Source organism: Limulus polyphemus, unplaced genomic scaffold (genome assembly GCF_000517525.1).
Source record: "Limulus polyphemus unplaced genomic scaffold, Limulus_polyphemus-2.1.2 Scaffold273, whole genome shotgun sequence".
NCBI classification, from domain to species: Eukaryota; Metazoa; Arthropoda; class Merostomata; order Xiphosura; family Limulidae; genus Limulus; species Limulus polyphemus.
The window spans coordinates 311,046-330,103 of NW_013665883.1; the positions used below are offsets into that span (position 1 = coordinate 311,046).

A 19,058-nucleotide genomic window follows, 5' to 3' on the forward strand; every position below is an offset into this window, starting at 1 on the left:
ATGGAAAACAAACACTAAAGTTGAATTTTGAAATTTGAAAAATGATAATAAATTACAGAGTAAAAAACAGAGTATTTGATAATTTACAGTAGTCCTTTCCAAATTTGATCTTTTGTACCTTTTTTTTGTTGTTTTTGAGTAACAGAAATTGTATATTCCTGCTTTTCCTTGAGTGTGAAGCAAAGAAAATCTGTATTTATTAACAGATATTGGACTTTCTTGTTAACATCTGATCTCTTTCTTTTTTTTTCAGGGAACAGGTGAAAGATCACCATGTGAAATGGGGTACTCGATGTAGGTTCTGCTGTAAAATGAGTGCCAATGCTGTGACTGGCATATTAGACCCTTGTATGTGTAGAATATCGGTTAGAATGGTAATCTGCTTCTCTTTTTTTTATTTTTAAAGTGCTCATTTTCTTTATTTATATGCATTCATGTATTTTATTTTTCTTAATATTATTTTAAGATGTAGTTGTAGTCATGTTACAATTGTGGTATATCAGAACAACTTGTGTCCTGCCATTTATGTGATATATGTATGTGCTGTGTATACTTTGGTGCATATTGTAATATTATAAAAATAAATTATGTTAATGTTATTGTATGTTAAAAATGCAATTTGTGTAACTAATTGCAGAAGATTGGGTACCAACTTGTGGTACATGTTTAACACTGATACTGTAAAGCTTTTTATTAACCTTTTTATTTTTATGTTGAGGGAAAATTGAAAATAATTTTTTTGTTTGTTAAGCCTTTGCTGGGGTTGTGTTTCAGATTGTCAGTAAATTGCTTTGGGTTTGGTGTTATTTGATAGTTGTGCAAGTGCAGTTCATGTTATCAGGTTTCTTTATTTCTGTTTCTGAATCTCCCATACATTTTGATCTCTTTGTCTGGTATGGTTGCTAACCTCTTTGGTCAATAATATGTGTTTGGTTGTGATAAAATAAAATATATGCGTATTGGAGTTAAGTGTTGACATGCCATTTGTAACATATTTCCTTTCACTAACAATGTTTGTTGGAAACTTGGATGAAAGAGTATATTAGAAAGTTTTCTGAAAAGTAGCTACATGTATTCAAATGTATTTTAGAAAATAACTATATGTATCTAAAATGTATTCAAGAAAGTAACTACATGTACTGAAATGTATTCTAAAAAATAATTACATCTACTGAAATGTATTCTAGAAAGTAACTACATGTAGTGAAATGTATTCTAAAAAATAATTACATCTACTGAAATGTATTCTAGAAAAAACTACATGTACTGAAGTGTATTCTAGAATGTAACTACATCTACAGAAACATATTCTAGAAAGTAACTACAGGTACTGAAATGTATTCTAAAAAATAATTACATGTACTGAAATGTATTCTAGAAAAAACTACATGTACTGAAATGTATTCTAGAAAGTAACTACATCTACTGAAATGTATTCTAGAAAGTAACTACATCTACTGAAATGTTTTCTAGAAAGTAACTACAGGTACTGAAATTTTACAGAGCAAAATGTATCAGTATTTAAAATTGGTGGTTTCAACAAGATTTATTTTAAAACAAGTCATTAAGTAGTGAAGCTGAAGAGTTACATGTTCTACAATTGAATGTTGTTTAAGTAAAAAGAGTTGTCTGGCTGACTTATGGCATTTGTTACATGGGGGGTATGAAGTATCTTAATTTACATGTAATAGCTGTATAATAGTAAAGTAGGTTTTATTAAAATAGTTTCTTTTTGTTGTTATCTTTTATGTTGTAACTTTACACCAGCTTCCAAAAACAAGTGTCATTTATGAATGTGTTTGAAAATTCATGTCCTGTTCATAAACTTTTGATGTGATATATTTTCTTCCTGAATGTTTTTTGCATTTTAAACAGTTTGAAGATTGTGTTACTTGCTACTAGACTAAGAGAAATAAATATGTAAATAAATTATTTTATTCAGTTTCTTTTTTAAATATTTACATATAAATGTTGTATTAATTGCACTTTTATCATTTGAGTCATTTCTTTTGCTCTTCATCTTAATGTTAAATGTTAATAAGAAGAATTACTAATTTTTAACAAAATTTGCAGTGTTCAGTAATGTACTAGCTAAAATATAATGCATTTTTTCATTTAAATATTGGGAACATTTTGTCAGGTGATTTCTTGGAGATCAATGCCAGTTTTAGTTAATTAGTCAATTTAACCCTTTTTGTTTACAAGGAGGTAAAGGGAGGCAGGTCCTTCCTAAAATTGGGCTTTGTTGACCTCAACTTGGCTGAATCTGCTGGAGCTGGTGTGCACATTCGGAGGTGTCTGCTTGAAGGTTATGGTGCAAAGCATCGTCAAGACAATTCTATATTGCAGGTGACCCTACAGATGACCTTACTTTCAGGAGATCCTTGCTTTAAAGCGTAAGTTATGGCAAAAATTTAGTGTAATTTTTCTTTGTAATTTTTGTTGTTAAAAGATCTCAGCTATAAAAAAAATCAGGTTTCTGATGTTAACGTACATTTATTAGTGTAGATTGTAAGTTCTGTTTCCATGAGAACCATGCCTTAATATTTAAACATATTCATTTTAAGTGCTCTTCATAAGTTCTGCACTCAGGAAATCCATGTCTTTGTGTCTAAAACTTGCAAAGTTAATATTTTCATAAACCTCAGCTGCATAAGTATAAATGTGAAATTAGGAGTTTAAGTATCAAGTTCCCACACTTACTTGAAAATGTTGAAAATGCTTGAATTTCAAGATGTTACTTCAAATGCTGAAAAATAACTACATTTTGGGAAAATTTTGTATTCTGGATGAAAAGGCTGGATTTGGCTCATGAAATGGTGAGAATTATGCTATCATCATTTGCTGTGTCTCAGTTTACTGACACCAAGAGTTTAATCCCATGTGAATATTAATAATATATTTTGGGGGGATCTGTGCAAATGTATTTTCTAATAATTGACACTGAATAATGTAAAGCTAGCAGTAAATTATGTTTTCCCTTCCCTTTTAATTTCAGCATTGGTCATTATTATTTTAAATTTGTATTTATATCCCAATAACTGACACTTAATAACTACCAGTAAACTTGTGTAGGTGGTCTGTGGGCCAAAGAAAAAAATATAAATAATAAGAATCAGTAATGCTTGAATTATTTATCCAAAAGTCTGTGGAAAGTTACAAGTTCAAAACTTGAACGTAAGAAAAGAAATTCAATTATAAAAATCAGTGTTTAATTCTTAAAATAGAAGGTTAGAATATAAAAGTTAATATACATGGTTTTTTAGTCAGGAACTCATTAATGTTTATATTTAAAAGTGTTTAAATTTTTTTATATAATGTCAGTTTTTATTTCTTTAGTAACTACTTTAGCCTCTTTCGTGTCTTTGTCCATGTACTGAAGATGAGAGAAAGAGTGTAAAGCCAAAAAACATGTGACTGTTTCAATTGTAGAATATGAAATAATTCTTTAAAAAATATTAATTTTTTATTATCGTCTCAGTGTGAAACTTGTGAGAAGTTTAATGTTGATAAACATTGAAACTATTATTTCACAATAACAGGTGCTACATGTTAAGGAATTTTAAATCTTTCACTCCAATGTTTATAGATAAACAACTCTCTAAGTTCCAAGTTTATTTTTTAGATACATATATAAATATGTATGGTGTTGTATAATTACTAGTATCTTGCTTACATGATGTTAGAAAAACACGTATGTTCAAAAAGTCCTGATAGAAATGAATAAAAACTCTATAACCCGAGCGCTTACGAAAGGTCCACCTTACAAAGGTGATCGGGTTATAGGGTTTTTATTCATTTGTATCTTGCTTATTACTTGTTATGTCATCATAATTTGTTTTAGAGATAATTACCTAATATGTTTCACAGATGATTATGATCTCAGTTTGTAACAAGTAGTAAGTAAAGTAATTACTTCTCTTTCTCCCAAAATCTGCACTGAGTAAGGGGTAAAAGACAGTGTTAAGCCCATCTACCTCTTCTCAGTTCCAACTTTTTAAAAGACTGCTTTGACAGGGCACATATTTTACCTTCCAGGCTGTACTTTAGGAACACACACATACACACAAAAAAACTTTTACAACACAAGGTGTTATCCTGCACCCACATCTGTCTAGCACCTGCTCTCTTTATTCACTGTAACTCATTGCATAGTTTATCAGTGTGGGACTTTAATCAGATGTGATAATTTCTGTTTGGTTCAAGCACCTCTCTGGCATTCTCCCATTATTTTCTAGTAGAGTAAAGGGAGAATCCTTGCTTCCCCAGTCCCAAACCACTGGATAGGTTGATATGGAGAGTTACACTTTGGATTAGTGTAATCCCACTTGTGTGACACCAAGTAGACATACTCCTCAGTTGGAACTATGGATGGAGTGTTTACCTATCCCTACACCAAGAGATCATTCCTGGTGGTTAAAGCTACCCAGATGAGCCTTGCATTCTCCTCAGGATGCAGATCTGGAATGATTCCTCCCTTCACCTGTTTCTACTGGTAATTATTTCTCTAGTACTATATGGCTTGACTCGTTTCTCTAGTCACACTACACATACGTGCTCTGTTAAGCTCCTAAGATATATAGGCTGGTTGAGCATTCTACATTCTGCCCACCTATGTGACATTTTAGTACTACATAGGAGGTTCTTTTGACTGTAGCTTTTGCTCTATCAACTCCATTGGGCAAAGAATATTCTCTGCATGAGATGGATGTGGTCCCCCTCCTAAACAGGTTACACACACACACTATGAGTTTTCCCTTTCTGACACTATATCATTCAGAAGAAGCTCGTCTTTGAATTTCTCTATATACACCAGTCCCTTATCAATGTGGTATTCTAGTTGTAAAATCTGTGGATAGGTGAGTATCTATCTGAAATAAATTTTCAGGAATAGAAAATGTTAACTTTAGAAATGCTACTAACCTCTTCACAGAAACTCCTGTCTGTCTTCCATTGTGTTTATTTTACCTTTCAAGAATGAGCCTTTCTTAATACAGAAGGTGTTCTAGGGGTCCACTGCACATGAAGGATGTGACACCCTCCTTTTGGTGGAGGGCTACAGTCTAATGCTAATTGAATCATAGACTAGAGCAATACATATTGATATGTGTAGGGGTGGGAATTTCAGTCAAGGCTTGTCACATACACAAAAATATTTTTGACAGTGGTGTGAGGTAATAGCTATTTAGTTCTATGAGGAGGTGAGAATTTATCTGAAGTACATTTACAGGTAAGGGGAACATTAATATTCTATTCCATATCTATTTAACAGATTATTTACATAATATCACACTTTTCAAGGCTAAAATAAAGGTTATGTAGTGTGTCCTATATATATGTAACTGTGCCAGTGTACTAGAAGGGACATAATTATATCCACGGCAATGAGAGGATTAAATATGATAACTGTTTTAATGCACAAAAACATTGAATAATTTTGCCATGGATGGTAGCAAATTGATCGATCTTTGGGGTTCTAATTTTGAGCCAAAAGTTATAAATTAAGCCAAAAATGAATGTAAAATGCAGAATTTGATATTATTAACTGGTTCTGCAGTGATGACTTAACAAGTTCATTGTGTATAAATAACTAAAAACAAAATAGTGTTATCCAATTGTGTCTTGACATTACAGATGTTTACAGTGAAACATAGGTGTAAGACAAAAGAAATAATAATGGCCTTAGAACTCCAAAGAAAATCATTTTTTAATATGTGTTTGGCTTTATAGCTTCTTCAGAGGTATATGCACTAGATCAAGCACAACAGAATATGAAAGGGTTGTTATTAAAGCTCTTTAGCTTTAGAACATCAAACTTTTAATTAGGTGTGTGTGTGTGAGGGACAAGACATGCATATCTAACTTCATGATATTGTTGTTATGTCAGTTTATATAATTAAAGAGCTCTAAATCTTGCATCTTATGTTGTATTCTGAGTTTTTGTGTACACCCCTAAAGAAGCTGTAAAATGAAACACAGGTCATTATTATTTCTTTCAACTGTCTTCCACACTATTCATCTATTCAGTACTTCATGAATGAAATGAAAGAAGTTGAGAATGTGGAAATAATGACAAGAATATAAATATCTTGGAACATTTTGTATGTGTTTTTGGGCCCAAAGTGATTTGTCAGTTTCTGCTCTGTGTTAGTGAGGCAATGATTTCACTTACTAGTTGTGTACAAGGCTTTTAGCCACTAACTTATTATAGTATTAATAAAGTATGACTAAATTTTGACATTGAGTTGAGTGTTTAGAGATTTCTCAGAATAAGGAGAAAACTGTCTGTTAAACTGGTTTAATCTGTACTTCATTATGCTTTGTTGTACTCTTGACTGATTCTCCATTTTTTGATTCTTCAGTCTATTTAATATATTCTTTAAGCCTGTCATGGATGTACGTTGTTTTGTTCTGTCTTAATGTTCTTACATTTAATTCAATTTTTTAGACATTGTAATTACTTTTATTTTTAGATGTTTTTCATGTAATAGCAAAATACTGAAACAGAATATGTGTTAGATACTTCTGATAAATATTTCTTTTAGTTTATCCCTTTCTGTTAAATCTTTTAATGTTTAATCTAATATTATTTACCTTGAGTCTCTTAATTTAGAATTATTAGAAAATTTAATAGCATGATTGAGAAATGAATAGTCAAGATTTTGATGAGAGTAGGACAGAGGTGAAAGCCACATTAAACATTGGCATCTTTCTTCACAATGAATAATATTAAAAAGGTGAATCTATACCCTACATTTAAAAGTGGAATTGTATTTTTGAAATTTCTTTTTTCGTGTGTTAACTGAATCTTCTAAGCTTTGTTATCTACTGATTCTTATTATAATTATAATATCAATATTAAAACACTCCAGCTTATTCAGGTGCATCTTTTAGGTGATAGAAATAGGGCAATAATTTCTGGAGCAGTTACTAACTAACAGGCTTATGGGCCTCGTAAAACTACTTTTAATTACTGAAGCAGGAATAAAGGCTTATCAATATAATGTTATTACAGACCTTCCATGAGACCCACAATGGTTTCAAGGGAACAGTCAAAAGAACAGTTACTACCAGAAAGACAGAAAGAAGACTTTTCTGGAAGCAATTTAACTATTAATAATTTTGATAGTCTTCCCAGAAAAATAAAAACCGATGCTCATTCATCAGGTTAGTTGTTTTTATTAAATCATATAGTTTCACTGTTATTTAATAAATTCAGCCACTAAACAATAAGGAATTCATCTGGACATTAAGAATATTAATGGATAATGTATTGTGTTTAGTAATTAACTTGTTTTATGAAATTTTGAAATGATAAAAAAATTTTTTGTACAATTGTAAAGATGGTTATGCAGCAAGATGTAAACTTTGAACATCATAGTGACTGAAGAATTGTGAAACAAGTATTTTTTTTAACTCTTTACTACTCATTAGTTTGCAAGAGGGTATCACAATGACTGAAGTAGCTGATTAAATATTCTTGAATACTTTTAAAGGAATACAGTTAACCCTTTCACAATGGGCATCCTTTTGTGCACATTTAATGAGGTTTTAGTGAATTACATTCAAAATTTAAACTATTTTCTTATCATGGTATATGAATAAACTTAACATAAAAACATAACTAATACTCCAAAGTTCAATATTATATAAGTTTAAGTTCTTAATTTTATAAGGCAATATTTGAAAAAAAAACTCAATTTCTCTTAGTGTGAGAATTGTGACATTTGCTCTTTAGGTATCCCCTCTTCTCTAATTTACTTACCACCTGTTCGAGAAGTATGAAATTTAGCATAAATTACTCGTTATAATGTTGTCATTGCTCAGGCAAATCACAATATTTATAGCCTTCAATCTTATTTGGTTACAAAGCCATAAAATAGAAATCAGACCCCCTCTTGCCACGCCCACCTCTAACATCATCTTTTTTAGAAGTTGCCAGTAGTTCTCTCTGATATTTAATTATATATTATTTATAAGCAATAAAAAGCCACTTTTAATCTATATCAAATGACATATTATATTACATTGTTTTCTGTACAGAGAATTGTCTATTTCACTTCCAGTTCAAACTTTATTCCTGTGGGAAACACTTAGACTAGCTTAGCTGAATTTTTAATGGCCCTTGTTGCATAGTTAGAAAGCCAGAAGAATTGTGATAATTATAGGATATTGTCTGCTTTTTTGTGTATTATTATTCTGTTCTTTGGTACATTATTTAATTAAATACAAATTATTTAGTGCAGTAGTACCATTATTATAAAAAAGTAGGGTTAAGTTTCATCAACAGTTGACAGCAAAAAAAAGAAGACCCAGTTAAGTACTGTATTTCTTGTTTTTCGTGTGTAATCTTTATTTATTATTATAAAAATAACTAAAATGTAAAAGTTTAGAAGCTTTTTTTGGTTAGATAGGGATACATTGGGTAAAATGAATAATAATAATAATACAAAATTTTCACAAGGTACGATCGCGAGTAGCCTGTGCATTATGCAATTCAATAAGGTAACATGAGCTCCATGTTCGCCAACTGTGTTATAAATTTTATGACAGGAATATTAATGTAGACATGGTTCAAAGGGCAATAAAACAATATAATTTAAGTATAAACATGTATACTGTTTCAGGTTTAATGCTACTTAGGATAAACAAATGTAGTTTCATGTTACAATTTGAAGTTATCCTTGAAAGTAAAAAGAGTAATTTAGATTTACTTTATACTTTTTTATGGTGGTTACGAGGTCAGTCAAATTGACCAATCTTGTATAGAGTTAGGGTAGAGAAAGTAACAGATGAAATAGTAAATTTTACGGTAAAAAACGTTGGAAATTTATTTAGGAGGTTTTCTAGATTATGCAAATGAAATTTAAGAATTTTCAGAGGAAGAAAAGTATTTTTTATCTTAACATGAAAATCACTTTGCTCTCAGAGCAATCAACACTGACAACATGTATTCACAAAGAAATTTTTGGCGAAAATACTTCATTCAGAATTCTAATTTTTTTGTCTACAAATGACTCAACGCTTACTGAAAGCTTGCTAAATTTCGTGAAGATACACAAAACATACTAAAAGTTAAAGCATGGAAACTCTAAAAAGTCAACTTAGGGTGCATTTATAAGTTATATCAACCAAACCTGTCAAAAGAGAGTTGACCTGATTAAAAAAATTTCAGTTTTAACTTTCTATTTACAAAGTTACATTTCATCATTAGATATTTTGAAATGCTAGTTTCAATTCTTGCAAAGTCTGGAAATTGTGGAAAGTACCTCAGTACACTTAAAAAGATCAATCCTGGATATCTTGGAATTTGTTAATTTTTGTGAACAGACCAAAAAAATATAAAGTCATGGAATGTGAGCATTAGATAGTAAACTACTCTTGACAAGCAATTGTTAATATAGTTTTTATTTTTCTGAGTCACTAGTGAAGCTATCAAATTTACTTTTTGGACACTCACTATTCAGTAAATAAAAAAGCAACAAATCATGCCCCATTGATTTTTGCATAACCAGATTTTTGTGTACCTCAAGTCTTCATTTAAGATCAGGGTGAAAAATTTGTGGATTTGCACAAATCAGTGCATTTATATTGAAAAGTTGTTGGTCCTGTGATTAATGCAAATTTGTTAAATTAGGGGGGGTCTGGTCCAATGTTTGGCAAATTCCTGAATTAGCAAAACGTCTACAATATCCTCAAGAGCAGATGATACAACATGCTTATAGCCACTTTAAATATTGACATGCAGTAACTTGCACCGTGATGATATGTATTGTGTGGTACATGGTTCACTCTTAGTGCTTGCAGTATTCAAAAGTTCCTTCACATTTTGTTTCTCCAATTCACATCCTTGTAAGAAGGGAATGGTTGGGAATTTGGTTAACTCAAAAAGATTCATTATTTTTGGAGCCTGATTAGCTGTAACTTTGATGGCAAAAAACAGTTGAACTTACTAACAAATCGAAGGTGAATATCTTATGAGTCTATATGGTATGGAAGAAATCTATAAAATTCTGCAAGTAGGGGATATATGTGAATAAAAGAAAATGCTTTTAAACAGATAAAGACAACTGTTAGCAAGGCTATTAAGACCAGTTAACATTCAATGATACAACAATTCACAGGTGATTTAATCTTGGACCAGAATTACCTACTTAAACAAGAACACTGGTAACAAAAAGTTGCCCTTACATTCTTGCCATGACTAACAAGATTGGACCATTGTCAATTGGAATTGTGTCATGTGGTCAGATAAATTTTTGTACCAGCTGTATATTATAGATGAGAGAGTTATAGTTTGATGACAGCCTAATGAAGTTTTGGAACCCTCATGTGTTTCTACTGTGCAAGCTTTTGGAGGCGGAGTAATGATGTGGGGTGCATTTTTACAAAATGAACTGGACCCTTGATCTGTCAGAGTGACAACATTTTATTCTAAAATTTGTGACCATTTATGTGGATCAAATGCACCTTCTTATGGTTCATTTTAATCCTCAAGGGAAATAGAGCTACATCCATAGTACTGGTATTGTTTGTGGTTTATCACAGAGTTGAATGAATTATCTGCTCTAAATTGAGGATCTGGATTAACTGGAGATACTGATCAAATGGTTCCCTAATGGGTCAGCAGTAAGTTTACAGACTTTTGATGCTAAAACCCTGGATTCAATTCCCAGTGGTGGACACAGAAGATAGTCCAGTGTGGATTTGCTGTAAAATAAACAAACAATCAACCTACCAAACCTATTTCCTGGAAGAAATACATTTGTTTTTGAAAAAATCCTCTTTTGCAATTATTAGTGAAATTTTTTTCCATTACAATATTTTTACACTTATAACTAATTCAAGAAATTGCAGGCAATACTAAAAATTGCTTCATATAACAGTTGTATTAATAAAAAAAAATATTAGTTAAGTGTTTTCATTAATTTTGTAACTAGATTTAAAGACATTGCAGGATTTTTTTTTGCATATTTTTTAATAAAAAATTCATTTGCCCTTTAAAACTTGTACTGTTTTAATATTTTAGCATAAGAATAGTCCCTTGAGTTTTGATAAAAGCATTTCACAAACTTAATATGGAACAAGAACATAATAAATTATTTACAATAAGGGACAGTAAAAAGATTGTTTACAAGGAAAGCACATTTTAAGTTGCATTAAAGTAGTCTGTAGTTTATAAATGTTCTGCACAAAATGATAAAGTTATGGGAAATGTTGTTGTTTCTTTTTTTTCTCTGTTGGAGAAAGTAAACTAATCAAATTAGTATAGAAAAAAGTATGAAGTAAAGACTGACTACTTAAACTTACCTTAATATTTAAGAATATGTTAACAGATGGTGAATAAAACTGAAAATCCTGACACATTTGTGAGAGTTATTCAAAAGAGTAGATGTGTATTGTTCTAAGGTGTGGCTAAATACGTTAATAACACACACAAACATGATTATCCGATATAATTTATTCTAATAATACTCATGACACTAATTATTATTTCCTCAAAAGAGGGCCAAATGTTGATTGGAAGGGTTACCTGTTTTAACCACTTGCACCAATATACAGTGATGTGCTGACTGTCTGTCAGTCAATAGACTCTTAAATGACATCACATAAGGGATGCTTATGTTACAATTTGTACTGTCATGATGTCAACAAAACATGTGCATGCCATGAAATATTAGAAGAATTATGCATTCTGTAGGCTACTACACAGCATGACATATGAACTTCAAAAGCAAGTAATAAAAATATATGTTACTAATAATTTTGGTTTTATTTACTCTTGAAACAGAACACTTTAGGGGACTCTGCAGAAGTACATCTAGTTTTACTAATCTCTTTAATTCTTATGCTGGGCTATAATCTACAAGAAATCCACTCAGACCTGTGATGGGTGTTGCTTTGATCAAAACTCGTAGATGAACACCTTGTACATTTAAACGAAACATTTATGGTTATATCCACAACTAGCTAAAGACGTGTAGTGTTAAAGTGCTGTTTTAGAAAAAAATTATGTGCATTAAGATCTTAAATCTAGTTATCCACACAATATTATATCATAGTTGTGTGTTGAGAAATAAATTTGCTTATTTTGTTGAATCATGAGATTGAGAGGAATTATTTAAAATTTCCATCAACATTTTCATGAATGAAAAGTTTGGTAACAAGAAACTCATTGTTTATTGTTTAGATATTTTAAAAGTATAATGAAATGATTAAAATTGCTGTCAGGAAACAAAAATTATATGGTCAAATATTCAGCCATACAATATTCATTTGTCCAAGTAGAGGTTTTCTGGGACAAATTAGTATCATGTGGTGGCCCAGGTGGTTAGGGCAATGTGGGTTGCGGGTTCGAATCACCGTCACACCAAACATGCTCGCCCTTTCAGCCATGGGGGCGTTATAATGTGATGGTCAATCCCACTATTTGTTGGTAAAAGAGTAGCCCAAGAGTTGGCGGTGGGTGCTGCCTTCCCTCAGGTCTTGCACTGCTAAATTAGGAACGGCTAGCACAGATAGCCCTCGTGTAGCTTTGCACAAAATCCGTAACAAACAAACAAAAACATCATGTGGCTGAACCATTGACCAGATAATCTCCTTTCTCTTAAACAAACAACTCTTTTGGTAATTGTTATATATTTTCAGACATGTTCATGGCATAACCATATTTGTATGTCATTTTTCTTCTTTTTTTTAATCTTTTAGCCACTTTTTAACATTTTTTTCTAAGTTTTAATTATGATTGTTTAGACAAAAGAAGGCTTAACTAAATTGACCAGGGAAAGAAAACTTAAAATAATCTATCTTTAATGTGGAAATAACAACAGTGAGGACTTTTTTAATTTGCATGATTAACTATAAAATATGAATCTGGTGAGTTCATTAGTTAATTTGTTTGTATTATCTTTTGTAATAGTTTAACTTTAGGTGAGAGGTTTATAAACTGTTCTTATGATGGTTTCATGAAAACAAGGTAAGTTGTTATTTGGCAAAGGAATATTCTTTTTAAGAGTACCGTATATTTCTAACATCTAAAATTTGCAGCCAGTAAGATAAGTGTATTTTGACAAGTGTATTTCTCTAGAAATTAAAAATCTTAAAACTTTTTTATGGTTATTTTTCACTCTGTTAAAAATATTTTAAAATTTAATGTCTTTAGGTGGGGATACAACTTCAATTGGAAATGAAATTGATGAGGAGAAGGAAGGAAAACTTGTATCTCAAGCAGAATCTGAGTTTTGGCACTCCTGCAACTCCAGCTATTCAAGTCAGCTGTCACCTGCATCAGTGTACCATAGTTTTCATTCCCACTCTAGACATGGAAGCTCAGAGTTTGGACATTCTAGGTGCAGTGATTTTGGATAGTGATGTTATAGTTATCAATGATGTACATTTTTTAACAGTTGACTATGGAAGTTTGTTTTCTTATGAGATATGTTTCAATATATTGATTCTTAAGTATATTACCCCCCCCCCCCCCAAAAAAAAATTATGTTTATAAAATAGGCAAGCAAGTTCAACCACAGTGTAGTTCAAATATGGTCTTGTAATGCTATAGAAGAGAGCTTTGGTCTGATTCAAATATCACTTAAGCATTTAAGTTCTCTAGAATAGCAAGCTTGTTCGGTAGTTGTCCCATTTACCAGGATCAAAGTTAAATGTAACTAGAGCTGAGCAGTTTGTGGTATTGGTAATTAATTGATTAGTACAGTGTTTCTCAGATTATGGTACACATTCTCCCATATGAACAACAAAAAACAGTAGCCCAGGAGCTGTTAGTGGGTGCTGGAAGAAAGTTTATTTATAATGGGAATCAAATCTAAAACCCTTGAATCACGAGCCCCCCCCCCCCCCCAAAAAAAGCAAAAGATATACTTGCCCAAACTTTAACAAACTTGAAGTAAAAAAACAACAACTTATAACATGAAAGAATGGTTTCAATAATGCCAGCAGTGGGCAGAGTACAGAGAGCTCATTATGTAGCTTTGTGCTTAAAAACAAACAAACATAATGACCATATATTGAGTTCTTGGGCAGTTGGAATAATTAAAAACAGTAATAATTGGAAACACTAATTTTGATGATTTATGTGACATTAATTGATTAGTTTGTATGACACTAATCAATGTAATCGCTGATCATAGGTAATTGATTAAATTGCCTGTCTCTAACTGTAGTACTGACAGGCAAAACTCACTGGTCATTTTATATTTAATCAGCAAAATATGATAACCTACGAAAAGTAAAGCAATATGTGCATTCAGGATTCTAACAATACACTATGCAAATATTATTTTTAATTTGGTTTTTAAATATACATATATGTACTTAAGCTAACTTAACTCAAAATGTGATTGTTTTAATGCTGAAATTTTTCACCTTAATAAGCACTGGTGATGATAAGTGTGCGTAAATGGTACTTAAAAATGAACAAAGTTTTATGCCCCTCCCCCCTCTAACATAAAGTGTACAACTGTCCTCAAATTATTTGGCAATATATATATTTTATTCTACATGTTGGTATTTAGTGCTTCTCACTAAAATCATCACAAAGTTTACATTTATTTTATCAAGCAATTATATTTTGACAGAGACTTTGTTATATTTTCACCATTTTTATATCTAATAGCTTACAAACCAACTTTCCTGTACTGTTACTATTATCATAGGCATTGAATAGCTCATCATAAATAATTTTAATAAACATAAAACTGTTCTGTCGTATCCTAGTTAGTCTTACTTAAAAATTTTTTAACAAATCAAAATTGTTTAATATATAGATATTAGTGTTCTTTAAATAATTTTCTTAAAATTCATTTATACAATAAAAATGTTCAGAAACGTCATTTTGGGTGTGAATGAAGCAAGACTCCCAGGAATTTTCAAGCTTACAGAAAGAAAGAGGCCAACAGGAAAGGTATGCAAGTATCAGGTCAAATTAATGCATAATGAAATAGGTGTCTTACTGCAAACAAAATTCTGAATAAGTTGTTTTTGTGATATACAGGGTATCCAGAAATTATGTAAACAAATGTATTAACTTTTCTGAATGTGTCGAGTTGCCATTATGCCTGTTTTGTGTGTCTGTCGTATTCCATAAATACTGCAATGCACCTTTTTTAGTGTAATTAATTCCAATAGCCATTGTGGCAGAGAATCAAGGCATCTGTGTTTGAAACACAAGTAAACAATTTTGTTAATGTAATCTCTGTATACCCAGTATATTTAAATAAATAGGTTTAAGAAGCTTACAACTAGGAAAAATAAAAACAAAAAAACAACTTTCAGGCTACTAGAGACTGTACATATATATATATGTAGAGAGAGAAATGAGTCAAAGAAACTTAAAGCATAGATGAAGCCTTTAGACATTCAGGGCTACAGAATTGTATACCCCTTAGTATGTCTATCTGACCTTATGGGTTTTGTATAGACTATTCGTTTCAGGTCATGATTATCTTCTACAAATAAAGAAAAAGTATTATATTTTGATAAAAATCTATAAGTGATAAAATAATTATTATTATATACATTTTAAAAACTTAATTGACTAAAGTAGGCTAAGACAAGACTGCTTTATTCATGTGTAAATCTAGGACTGTGTTAGAGCCAGTTATTGCACGTTACATTCTAGTATCTACAATTGTGAGTTTTATATAGATTTACATAATCTTTTGTATTTTACATGCCCAAGTTCAATGTGAGGTTTTACAGATGAAAAGATATGCACTAATCTTCATTTATGTGTTTGTTTTCTACTAGATTCTAATCTAAAATTAACATTACATTTTAAGCATATGTTGCCAAATTAAATATTTATGTTATCAGTGTAAGTTGTGAAATAGCTGTGTATTATTATGGTAATCTTAGTTACATTTAAATTGAATTTCAGCTTTAGAGTTTATATCTATGCAATCTAGTTCATGTTGGCCAGATCAATTTTTGTGCTAGTGTTTATACTCATATATTCATTACTTTAACCCGGTATTTTATTCTCTAACAGTCTGTATTTTGTATAATTCATAATACAGTAAAATGGGTTTATATTTTATTAAGCTTTTCTGACATGTTCTAGTGAAAAAATTTTTTCAATATATATATATTAAGTGCTTGTACATTGGAAAGTTTACAGAATATAACTATCACTGTATGACATAATGTTTAAATTTATTTACAAGAACAATCTTAATTTGAGAAACAGCTTGTGTATATTTTATTACATTTAGATCTTGGATTCTGTTTCAGAAACAGCTCACTGAAGAAAACAGGATGGATTCTACTAGAGTTAATGCTGACCAACTAATCAAGGAGCTGTTTGAAGCTAGTAATTTTGATGAAAATGAAGAACCTGCTGAAAGTAATATATGTTTTAGATAGTGAGATTGTGCAAAGTAAATAATGTAGCCACAAATAATTTTTATCTTTAAATCTTGGGAAATGTTAATAAATACTTGACTAAAAAAAGCATATTTCAAAGAATGTCCTTCATGATATTCATTTATTTATCACCAAATATATTTGTTAAATTCAGTCTTGCTGCTGAAACAAGGTAACAACTAGAGAAATCCATTATAATTGGATTATTTCAATATATTTTAAGAATACATCATATTTGTTCCTGTAACTATGTAGATACACGAACTCTTACAAAATATTTAGTTGTGGTGATAAAATCTGTAGGTTCAAAAAGACTGATAAATCACATAAACAAAACATTTTATAAAACTTAAGTGTTTTTAACAGTTCACGTTTGTATTTGTTCTTGACTGTGTCTTCTTTCATCATGTTCATGATGTCATAAAACATGTAGGTTCAAGAAATAAATTTAACCAAAGATATGAAACCTATAACCCTAGCACTTTATAAAGGTGGACCCTTCTTCTTCAGAGTGCACTTTTTTGAAAGCACTTGGGTTGTATGGTTTTCTTGTCTTGTTTCAACATGTTGTAGATTATGAATTATATAGATATTTGTTCTCAATATGATCTTGCTTCTGCACATAGTTATAAATCGTGAATCATGTAGTTATTTCTGTAGTTTGTAATTCAGGAACTAGCATTAAGTTTATGCTTAACTTCATTATGTATTTATCATAGAACTTTCTTTTCTTTTTCCCATATGCTCCTATATTTGTTTCATTATTCCAAAAGATCACTAATAATATAAGTTATTTTCCTACTGTTTCCTATTTTATAGAATATGTATTGTTTTAAACTTTGTCTTACAACAACTTACTTTTTAAGTTGTTAACTATATACATAAATTTATTTTATTGTATCTTTTTCACTGTAATAGATCGTGGGTTACAGTTATTCATTGGCAAGGATGGGAAAATAACCTTAGGAAGCCAAAGCAGCAAGACCCAGTCTAACAGATCTAAGCTGGAGAAGGTTATGATTGAACTTAGATAGCACATTGTTGTGCTAGATATCTTACCTTTTTGGTGCTAGATATTTTTTATTGTTAAACCATTGTATAAGCCCATCACTTTCTGGGATTCATTGTTGACCTTCTTTAACCAAATCAAGTTTTATAAGTTAATCTAGTTCCAGGAAGTTGAAGGCAAAATAAGGAACATCAAATTTCTTTTCTCGACAGCTAGAAATCATACAGAGAGTTACAGATGTGTACAAGTGAAGGCTTGGATTTAGACTTTCTGAGGTAACTTCACAGAAGCAGATATATATATATATATATTTGTATAATGTATATAATTCGTAATGTGTTTGTATCATAAAGAACTGTCTGAAAGAAATACAAACAAATTCAATCAGGCAGCAATAAAGTTAAAACTAAGTTGTTTATACATTTTTGCTATCAAAGGTGTAATAAACTACGTGAAATATGTAGAACCATGTGTTTGTAAACAACATAAATATATAATCTTTGTTTGGTTTTTACATACTCAGATAGACGAAAGTTAATTTATTAAAGGCACATCTTCATTATCTAGGAATATAATGATTCATACATATCTGTTTGGAAGGACCATGATTTATGTGAACAATGACAAATAACATTCTCTGTTCAGTTTTTATGGAGAATGTCTCTAGTGCCATTAAGTTAAAATAAAAATGGTTCTCAATTATTGGATCATGTGTTTTGTTTGTGTGTATCAGGTGAATTTTAATTGTTTTTTTCATACATTGCATTTTAATTCACAGTTAGCATTCCCAAAGAAACAAGATTAACTTAGATTGCATGGGGTATGTTGTGAAAATTGGCAAGGAATGATTCCCTTTAAAATTAAAACAAGTTTCTCTGGGCTCATTTATATAAATTTTAAATTACAAGAAGGATTCCTGAAATTGTTAAAAGAAATAATTCATTAATTTTTGCAGTAACATTTTTCTGATATTGGTGACTGTTTGATGCAAACTTGAAATATTGAAGCATTAAATAATGATAAAAAGTGTATTGTTTAAAATTAACAAAACGCTATAGTTTTTAGCTATTAGTATACAAGATTTATTGCAGGATTATTACCTCCTATACGGCCATGATATGTTGCTTCCTAGTTATAAGGGACTATGACTTTTACATAAAATCCTGTAGTAATTCTTAGAAAACATTTTAAGTACATATTTTTAACTGGTTCAGTAAAAGGGGCTAGGCATAGTGTAGTGGTTAGCATTTATAGACTGTGAATATGAGTTTTTATGGTTCACAACATACTTTTGGTCCCTGGGTGAGCTGTATAAATGATAGTCAGTTCAAATCCTTCTTTGGTCATACAAGAATTAGCAGTGAATGCTGTTGATTAGCTGCCTTCTCTCTAGTGCATGAATTTAAAATTATGGCCAGCTATATTCTATTAGCCTTGGTGAAGCTTTGTACAAATATTCCAAACAAACAAACTTAGTAAAGTTTTCAGTAACATTTTTTTAATAAAATTTGGTATGAATGTTATCAGGTGTAGATACAGAATTTTTTGAAGGACAGGGTTCAGTATGTAAAAGACCACACATATAGGAACAATAATATATTTGTGATATTGAAATACAGTTGTTGCATTTTGAGGGCACTTGAAATTGAAAAGGGTTGAGTTCAAACTC

The 19,058-nt window shown here is 30.6% G+C and overlaps 1 protein-coding gene across 7 annotated transcripts in view; it reads left to right on the plus strand.

Annotated features, from left to right (window-relative positions):
* The window catches only part of LOC106456932 (protein FAM102A-like), a 44,926-nt gene extending 26,830 nt beyond the window's left edge, over positions 1-18,096 (plus strand). For 6 of the 7 annotated variants that reach the window (XM_022382730.1, XM_022382726.1, XM_022382731.1 and 3 more), the window contains exons 3-9: positions 254-374; positions 2,206-2,396; positions 7,016-7,167; positions 13,163-13,349; positions 14,842-14,920; positions 16,249-16,360; positions 17,299-18,096. In XM_022382730.1, coding sequence (XP_022238438.1) covers positions 254-374; positions 2,206-2,396; positions 7,016-7,167; positions 13,163-13,349; positions 14,842-14,920; positions 16,249-16,360; positions 17,299-17,414 — 958 coding nt within the window. In that variant the 3' untranslated portion in view covers positions 17,415-18,096. The remainder of the gene's footprint in view (positions 1-253; positions 375-2,205; positions 2,397-7,015; positions 7,168-13,162; positions 13,350-14,841; positions 14,921-16,248; positions 16,361-17,298) is intronic. The other variant, XM_022382732.1, reaches the window with a different exon arrangement.
* Positions 18,097-19,058: the final 962 nt, after the last annotated feature.